The sequence below is a fragment of the Myotis davidii genome, unplaced genomic scaffold (genome assembly GCF_000327345.1).
Source record: "Myotis davidii unplaced genomic scaffold, ASM32734v1 scaffold243, whole genome shotgun sequence".
NCBI classification, from domain to species: domain Eukaryota; kingdom Metazoa; phylum Chordata; class Mammalia; order Chiroptera; family Vespertilionidae; genus Myotis; species Myotis davidii.
In genome coordinates, this window is record NW_006295183.1 from 1715023 (window position 1) to 1724514 (window position 9492).

The 9492-nt window shown below is 46.9% G+C and overlaps 1 protein-coding gene across 1 annotated transcript in view; it reads right to left on the reverse strand.

Annotated features, from left to right (window-relative positions):
- Nucleotides 1-7700: 7700 nt before the first annotated feature.
- The window catches only part of CMTM2 (CKLF like MARVEL transmembrane domain containing 2), a 6555-nt gene continuing 4763 nt past the window's right edge, over nt 7701-9492 (reverse strand). Inside the window, exons 4-5 of the mRNA XM_015567820.1 lie at nt 9030-9131; nt 7701-8337 (exon numbers count right to left, since the gene is read on the reverse strand). Coding sequence (XP_015423306.1) covers nt 8062-8337; nt 9030-9131 — 378 coding nt within the window. The 3' untranslated portion in view covers nt 7701-8061. The remainder of the gene's footprint in view (nt 8338-9029; nt 9132-9492) is intronic.

Sequence of the window (9492 nt, forward strand, 5' to 3'; positions counted from 1 at the left end):
GGTGGCCTGGTTCTCGCTCAGCCTCTGTCCCACCACGAGGGTCACACGCGTTCACCTCCTACACGTTCACCTCCTACGCGTTCACCTCCTACCATCCATCCCCGCCCACTTCTCACCGCCACCAAGGCCTCCGCTGGACCTCAGGCCACTCCTGTCTCCTCCCTGCGCTGTTCCGAAGAAGCAGATGGGAACCGTGGGAGCTCCCCACCTCGCTCAGGGCCTCGGTGTAGGGCAAAACATCACCTCTCGCTGCCCTCTCCCCCTTCTCTTCCTCGCGGTTTCTTACACAAACCAGGCTCTCCCTCCTGCAGCCGGGCCTTTGCACGCGCTATCCCCTCTGCGGGGGTGGGGTGGGGGGGGGGAGTGCTTTCCGCGCCGTGTTATCCGATCCGATCAGTCCTTTAGTCTTCTGTGACCAGAAAGCAGCAATGCGTCCTCAGAGAAGACTCGGCCGACCTCTCCAGCTAGGTAAGAGGCATTCATTTACCTATGTATTCATTCAGCAGCAGAACTGGGAGCCCGACCTGAGGGGAAGCCCCGCTGGTTGTGGGGGTGTGGGGGTGTGGGTAGACACCAACTGTGCCCGGAGAATCCCGAATAAGGTGGTCGCTGGTAATAGATGTCGGGCAGGTTCAGCGGGCGGCCAGGCAGAAAGGACTGAGCTAGGGACCAGCGGGAGGAGACATTGTGCAGGCCCCGGCCCTGGAGTTTGGGATTTACCCCACATTCCCTGGGAGCAGGCCAGGGAGGGGAGGGGTTAGAGCAAAGGACCACCTGGTTCTCATCTCTGTTAATTAAAACGTGGCTCAGAATTGCAACTCAATATAAGAAAACAACCTGGATTGTAAAAGGGGCCAAAGATTCAAACAGACAATTCAACAAAAGTGTACAGACATCTAATAAACACATGGGTGCAAAGATGCTCAACACCATAACATCCAGAAATGCAAATTAAAGGCACCAGGAGACACTGCTCTACACCTGTTAAAATGGCTTCATAGAAAGGGATGCTACTATTTAAGTGCTGGTGAGGATGTATGGCAGATGGAACTTTCACTCACTGCTGATATAAAGGTTAAACAGGCCCAGCTGGCGTGGCTCAGTGGTTGAGGGTCGACCTAAGAATCAGGAGGTCAGGGTTGGATTCCCAGTCAGGGCATGTGCTTGGGTTGTGGGCTTGATCCCCAGTAGGGGGCGTGCAGGTGGCATCCAATCAATGATGCTTTCTCATCATTGATGTTTCTATCTCTCCCTCTCCCTTCTTCTCTGAAGTCAATACAATATATATTAAAACAACAACAAGAAAAGTTAAACAGCCCTGCCCGGTGTGGCTCAGTTGTTTGGGCATCGTCCCGTGCACGGAAAGGTTGTGGGTTCGATTCCCAGTCAGGGCATATGCCTAGGTTTGGAGTTCGATCCCTGGTTGGGGGGAAGCAACCAATGTCTCTCTCTCTCTCTCTCTCCCTCCCACTCTCCCTTCTCTTCTCTCTGAAATCAATAAACATATTCTCAGGTGAGGATTTAAAAAAAGAAAAGTTAAACAGAGGTCTATCAGGGGACCCAGCTATTTTTCTTGTAGGTATTTACCCAAGAGAGAGGAAAGCACGGGTCTCTACAGAAGCTTGTACATGAATGTCCGTCCGCAGCTCTATTTTTAAAAGCTTAACGTAGAAACCACCCGTCGGTTCATCAGCAGGGGAAGGAATAAGCTAACTGAGGGACATCCCTTCCAGGGAAAGCACCTCAGCAATACAAAGGAATAAATCGTTGGTGAGTGCAACAATATGGCTGCATTTTGCAGACATGATGTTGAATGAAAGGAGCCACACTGAAAACAGTACATGCTGTATGATCCCACCTTTATGAAATCCTAGAATACGTGACAGAAATCAGTCCGTACCCGGGGTCGGGGCTTGAGGGAACTGTTCGGGTGCTGGAAATGCGCTTTATTTTGACAGGAGTGGTGGTTACTCGGGGACATACATTTCTCAAAACACATCAAACAGTACTTTTAACATGGGTGTGTTTTATTTTACATCTCCATGAACTGAAAGGGCACCCAAAACAAAATAGGGTGGCAGCCCAGAATGACTGAGAGGGCCCAGGAGAGGGCAAGGAGAACCTGGTGGGTGCCCCTGCTTGAGGTGGCTGGAGACCCCGGGCCTCTGTCCATCCCACCACGGGCTGTGAGCTCCCTGGGGACCAGCCCGAGCCCAGAACCTGTCACAGATGATGGCAGCATGAAATACCTGCTGTGGATTGGAGGAGGGTGGCTCTATTCCTTTCACGTTCCTTGTGGAAGGAATATTCTCCGTTCTTCTCCACTAGTTTATTTATTTTATTTTTGGGATTAAAATGAACTACTATCAGACTTCATTTTATTGGTTGTTGTTCCATCTTTGGCCAGTAGGCGGGCTCATGTGTACCTAACATGCTTCCCTCCCCTCCCCCCTTTTTTTTCATTTCCTTATTTTCTGCCTCTGTGAGATGCTTCAGGTTCATTTTGTATTCTCCCCATCTTAGGCCTAGAACCGCCAATTCTCCAAGAAGCCCTGGTGCTCTTTATCGGAGGATGGTATTTAGAAACCAAGGTCTCTCTGGGCAGTTTTCATTTGCATTTCTCTAGTTATGAGTGGCACAAACACTCTTTTTTTTTTTTTTTAACATGTGTGAGCGCCATTTGCATTTCCTTTTCTGAGAATTGACTTTTCACACGCATAAGAACACACTTGCCAGGAAATTAGTCCTTTTTCTGAAATGTGAGTTATGAATATTTTTTCCTGAGTTGCCACTTATCTTTCACCTTGCGTTTTTGCCATACAGATTTCTTTCTTTGAGAACGTGCTGTTTTCTCCTTTAATCTATACATGTCGTGAGCGACAGTGGCCCTTTTCCTAATGCTCACCATCCTTACATTTGTGGGATGTGCCTTTCTTGGTCAGGGTGTTTGCTCTTTTGCTAAATCTCTGGGTTCATTTAGGTAATATTTTTATTTGGGTTTTTGCCTTTGTTTTCACAAATAGAATGGACTTGCAGGTTTTTGGTTGTTGTTGTTTTTTTTTTTAAATTTTTACTATTTGTGTTATCCTTTATGTAAGTCTTTCTTGTTTCCTAATAAAGACACTTAAAGTTATACATTTTTTCCTCTGAGGACCATTTCAGACACATGCCAAAAATATTGCCCTAGTTTTTACCCATTTCTGAATAGCTTGTAGTTTTAGTTTTATTATATTTTTTAAGATATACTTTTATTTATTTCAGAGAGGAACGGAGAGGGAGAGAGAGATAGAAACATCATTGATGAGAATCATTGATTGGCTGCCCACCGCATGCCCCACATTGGGGATCCACCCTACAACCCCAGGCTAGGAATCGAACCATGACCTCCTGGTTCATAGCTCAGTGCTCAACCACTGAGCCACGCCCGGTGGGCATGGTTTCCATTTTAATTTCCTCTTTAATCTACAGTCTATCTTCTCTCCTACACGAATTCCAGGTAATTAGACCTTTTGGTACTGTCTCTAAAGTCCTTGAGGCTCTGTTCATTTCTTTCCATCTTTTTATTCTCTTTTGTTGAGATCAGATCATTTCTACTGATTTATCAGCAAGGTCACTCATTCCTCTGTCATCTCCGTTCTGCTCCTAAGCCCGTCCGGTTTTAAAAATGTGGTTATTATATTCAGTTCTAAAAATTTCCATTTGATTATTTTTTATATCTTCTATTTCTCCACTAAGACGTTCTCTCCTTCCATGTGTTCTATTTATTCTTTAAAATTTATTCTTAGAGCGTGCTTCTAATATTTTCTTTCAAGTCCTGCTCTGATCCTCCTAACATTTGTGGAATTCTTGTCTTTTTTTCTTTCTTCATTTGGGCCATTCTTGAGATTGTTCGTTGTCTTTTCCCTCATAAGACGTTGAGATTTTTTCTAGTCCTTCATATGTCAAATAATTATCGATTGTATAACGGACATTTTGAACATTATGTTTTTTTATTGATTGATTATAGTATTAAATATGTGTCCTTTTCCCCCCACTGCCCCTCCCCCCGAGCTCGTGCCCTCACCCCCCTAGAGTCTGTGTCCATTGGTTAGGCTCATATGCACGCATACAAGTCCTTTGGTTGATCTCTCTCTCCCCCTTACCACCACCCTCCCCTACCTTCCCTCTGAGTTTTGACAGTCTGATCTATGCATCTCTGTCTCGGGTGCATATATCCTTTCTGGTTGGTGTTTCCAGTTTCTTGGTATGTATTCCTAGAAGTGGGATCACTGGGTCAAATGGGAGTTCCATTTTTAGTTTTTTGAGGAAACTCAAAACTCCATACTGTTCTCCACAGTGGCTGTACCAGTCTGCATTCCCACCAGCAGTGAAGGAGGGTTCCTTTTTCTCTGCATCCTCGCCAGCACTTGTCCTATGTTGATTTGGTGATGACAGCTATTCTGACAGGTGTGAGATGGTCGTTTTGATTTGCATCTCTCGGACGATTGGTGACCTTGAGCATGTTTCACATGTCTCTCGGCCTTCTGTATGTCCTCTTTCGAAAAGGGTCTATTTAGGTCCATTGCCCATTTTTTGATTGGGTTATCTTCTTTTTGTTAAGTTGTATGAGTTTTCCTGTAAATGTTGGAGATTAAACCCTTATCGTAAATAACATTGGCAAATATTGAACATTATGTTTTGAATTCTGGGTTTGCTTAACTTTTATAGAGATTTGTTGTTGCTAAAGCAGACAATCTGGTTAGATTCAGGCCTACCCACCATTGGCCTGTGGTTCCAATGTCCAGTCAGTTTTTAAAAGCTTTGCGATGTTATTCTGGAATAAACCCCACTTCATCATGGTGTAGATTGGGTTTGCTAGTATTTTGTTTTGAGAATTTTTTGGATCTACAGTCATAACAGATACTGGTGTTTAGTTTTTTTGTGATATCTTTATCTAGTTTTGGTATCAGGGTGATGCTGGCATATAGCATGAGTTAAGAAGTATTCCCTTTGCCCTGACCGGTTTGGCTCAGTGGATAGAGCGTTGGCCTGCAGACTCAAGGGTCCCAGGTTTGATTCCGGTCAAGGGCATGTACCTTGGTTGCAGGCACATCCCCAGTAGCGGGTGTGCAGAAGGCAGCTGATCGATGTTTCTCTCTATCCTTCTCCCTTCCTCAAGGAAAAAAAAAAAAGTATTCCCTTCTAGTTTTGGGGAGAGTTTGAGAAGAATTACTAATTCTTGAAATGTTTGGTAGAATTCACCAGTGTAGTCGTCTGGCCTTGGACTTTTATTTGTTGGGAAATGTTTTTGGCTACTAATTTTCTCCCTTCACTTGTTGTGTATTGAGATTTTCTATTTTTTTTCTTCTGTGAGTTCAGGGTAATTGTGTATTACTAGGAATTTTTCCATTTCATCAACTTGTCATATCTTCATTCATAGAATTATCGTAGCATCCTTTCTCTGTATGGTCAGTAGTAGTAACCATTGCTTTCATTCTGATTTTAGTTATTTGTGTTCTCTTTTTTCTTTGTCAGTACCTAAAGGTTGTTAATTTTGTTGATATTTTCAAAGACCTAATCTTTGGTTTTGTTGATTTTATTTTCCCCCTTTATTCTCCTTTTACTTATCTCTGGTCTATTGTTTCCTCTTTTTTTCCTAGCTTTGGGTTTAGTTTGCTCTTTTTTTTCCTAGTTCCTCAATGTGTAAAGTTGGGATGTGAAAAAACTCCGTTTCAGATACCTGCCTCCAGGAGTGAGAGGAATGGCCACACAGAGGAGTTTAACAAGCTCCACCCTTTTCTGCTGAATTCTGAGCACAGTCGTAGTCACCTTACACTTTTAGGTAAGATTTGCATACAGTGAAATGCGCAGATCTGAAGCATGCAGTCAAAGGTTTGGCAGATGTATTCACCTGTGTAACCAGTTCCCCAAATAAAGATACAGAACTGTCTCATGCCCCCCAAACCCCCTCATGCTCTGTAATCAATCCCCGTTCTCCACCTCCTGAGGTAACCACCGTTTCCATTTCTTTCACTGTATTTTCCCCTGTTCTTGAACTTCCAAATAGAATCATATGGTATGTTCTTTTTATTTTAAAAAAATGTTGATTTCAGAGAGGAAGGGAGGAGGAGGGAGAGAAACATCAATGATGAGAAGTGTGGATTGGCTGCCTCCTGCACCCTCCTGCTGGGGATCAAACCTGCAATCTGGGCCTGTGCCCTGGCCAGGAATCAAAACTAGTGGCCTCTTGGTTCATGGGTTGATGCTCAACCACTGAGCCACACTGGCCGTGTGTCTTCCTTTTGGGTCTGGTTTCTTCCACTCAGTACTCAGTGAGATTCATCATGATCTTTTACTTTTATCGCCATTCTCTGTCATGTGCCAGGAGCTGGTTTTCTGTTGCTGAGTAGTAGTATATTGTGTGAACGTAGCACAGTGTACCTCCTTTGGAACATTTGGGCTTTTTTTTTTTTTTTTAGCTTTTTGGCTCTTACGACATTCTAGTATATCAGTCCTCTTGGCTAAGTATCTGGGGGGATGTAATTCCGGGTCATTCGGCAGGATGGTGTCCATGTTTTAGTTTTTCTCTAGATTGTGAATCCCTGTAGGGTTTCCTCCTTTCAGTAGGGTTGCCTTACCGTACCTGACCAGCAGGGGGTGGTGTGAGGGCTACAGAGGTGCCCTTGGAGGGTAGAGACCAGCTCTTCCTGCTTCCCCAGGGACCTGCTCCAGTGGCCCATCTTTCCCACCTGCCTGACAGGCAGCCTCCTCCTCTTCCGCAGCAGCCGACTGTGTCATCTCCTGCCACTGGGACGCGCACCCTGAGTCTTCAGGGGTCCCCATGGCCCTTAGGACAGAGGCCAAAGTCTTTACCCTCCCCCGGCAGCCCAGGCCCCGCTGACCCTCCCCGCCTCTCTCTCATGTGGTTCCTGGCTGAGCTCATGCGCCCTCCACCCCCTGCCCCTCCTAGCTCCTCAGGCATCAGTTTGGGACCTCAGTTTTCTTTCATGAGGGTGGCTCTTCTCCTGCCAAGTTGCCAAATGGCTGGACTGTCTGGTGAGAATGAGGCCCTGACCCTGGTGCAGGGGTTGGGGGGTGCGTGCATGTGGGAGTTGTGGCTCTGGGGCCCGGCTGATGCTCAGGGCTGATGCTCAGGTCTTTACTGGACAGAGATGCTGCAGGTCCCAGGGACCACTGGCCATCTCCCCAGCAACCAGCCCCCCAGTCCCTTCTGGGCCCATCCTGCTTGGCCCACTCCAGCCTGACTCCGGCTCGCAGAGGCCCTGAGCCCTGAGGAGGTGCCACTCCCCTGTTGCCCTCCTCCCGAGGGTGCTTCAAATGAGGACCAATACCAAACTTCGAAGAATCAGGAAGGCCAGCAATCTTATTTCTCTCCTAGCAACTACCTGGATGCTTTTAAAAAATATCAGTTCTAGCCGGTTTGGCTCAGTGGATAGAGCATTGATCTGCAGAGTAAAGGGTCCCAGGTTCGATTCCGGTCAGGGGCACATGCCCAGGTTGGGGGCTCGATCCCCAGTGGGGAGTGCAAGAGGCAGCCAATCAATGATTCTCTCTCATCATTGATGTCTCTTTCTCTCTCTCTCTCTCCCTCTTCCCTCCTCTCTGAAATTAGTAAAAAAATATGTAAAAAATAAAAATATTAACGTGAGCCTGGCCAGCTTGGCTCAATTGTTGAGCGTCGACCTGTGAACCATGTGCCCTTGTGCCCCGACCTAGGGTCTCTCTCTTCCTCTCTAAAATAAATAAAAATAAAAAATAACATGAAAAAAAGGCCTCCTTTTGTTTTCTGTCCTCTCCTTTTCCTCTGGCCTCTTTGGCTGGTCAGCGTTGACAGCCGGCGTCACCCACATGCTGGTCCCCCAAGCCCCTCACGGCACCAAAACTTTCGGTAAACGTTGTTTGCAGGAACAAAAAATCCATCTGAAGAGAATTTCTTTTCCGAGCAGAAGTGGTTATTTAAGTGGACAAGAAAATCATCGAGAAAGAAGACAAGGAAGACAGCGGGACTCTGCTTCGTTGTAAAATACACGGCCACGTCTGACCACCGGCTTCTCCTTGGTGTCATTTCTTGCTTGGCTTTGCTGATGCTGCTCCTGCCGGTGCTGCTCCTCCCGCTGGTGCTGCTCCTCCCGCTGGTGCTGCTGCTGGCGCCGGCGCCGGCTTTCCCTTTTTGTCGTCCTTTGGCTTTGCCGCCTCCGCTTTTGGCTCTTCCTTTGGAGCATCTGCCATTTTTTGAGGAGGAACCAGCACATTCTTTTTGACCTTCTTGCCTCTGAAGTGTTTTCTTTGAAGGCATATATCGATTAAAGGGAAAAATGCAGCCAAACCAATAAGGACCTGGAAAACAAGAGGAGCCTCGTGACTTTCGCTTTTCATCCCGACGTTGGCCTATTTCCTTCCTGGTTTCTTTTTTTTGTAAAAAATATATTTTTATTGATTTCAGAGAGAGGAAGGAGAGAAAGAGAGAGAGGAGAAAGAGAGAGAGAGAGAGAGAGAAACATCAATGAGGAGAGAGAATCATTGATTGGCTGCTCCCTACTGGGGATCAAGCCCCAAACCTGGGCACGTGGCCTGACCAGGAATTGAACCTTCTGGTTCATAGGTCAACGCTCAACCACCAAAGCACAGTGGCTGGGCTCCTTCCTGGTTTCTGATGGTAAGCAGGTGCTGTAAAGGACACCCCCGTGTCCCCTGAAATGGCCAGACCCCAGAGACTGAGTCCCCCCTCCCCAGTGCCCTGTCACCCACCACCTCTTCCTTTAAACCCGGCCTGGGGGTCAGGTGGGAGCTTTGGCCTCTGGGTCAGCAGCCAAAGGAGGAAGCCAGCAGCTGGGCCGGCTCCCTACACATCAAATTTATTTCAACGGCTTCTCCACTGGGAACACTGATCAGCTTTACTTTCAGACTTTGCTGGGACCGCACAATTCGGTGAAAAGCCGTTCTGTGGCCTTCGGAGGCGGGGAAGACACCCGTTCTCCAGAAAGACGTGATTTCTAAGCAGATGAACAAGCCCCACGAGGGAGACTCACCACAGCAACAAAGTAGTTCATTGGCATGGTTTGGCGAGATTGCACAGCAAAGGCCACAGCGCCTGCCAGGAAAGCGGTGGCGAACAGGTCGTTGAGAAGGTCCTGAGAGCACGGGAGAGAGGAGTGTCGGTCAGCCTGGGACCCGGCCGAGGCCCCACTGACAGCCCGCCGGGCAGAGCTTCCGGGCAGGAATGAGTTTCAAACTTCTGCCTAATTAAAGATTATGCAAATATTTTATCTACATTAATTTTTTATTTTTTTAAATTAAATCTTTATTGTTCAGATTATTACATTTGTTCCCCCCCCCTCATAACTCCCCTCCTCCCAGTTCCCACCCCACCCTCCGCCTGGTTTCTTCCACCCACTGTCCTCATCCATAGGTGCACGATTTTTGTCAAGTCTCTTCTCCAACACCCCTTTCCCCCCCAAGAATAGTCAATCCCTTCCCTTTCTATGTCCCTGA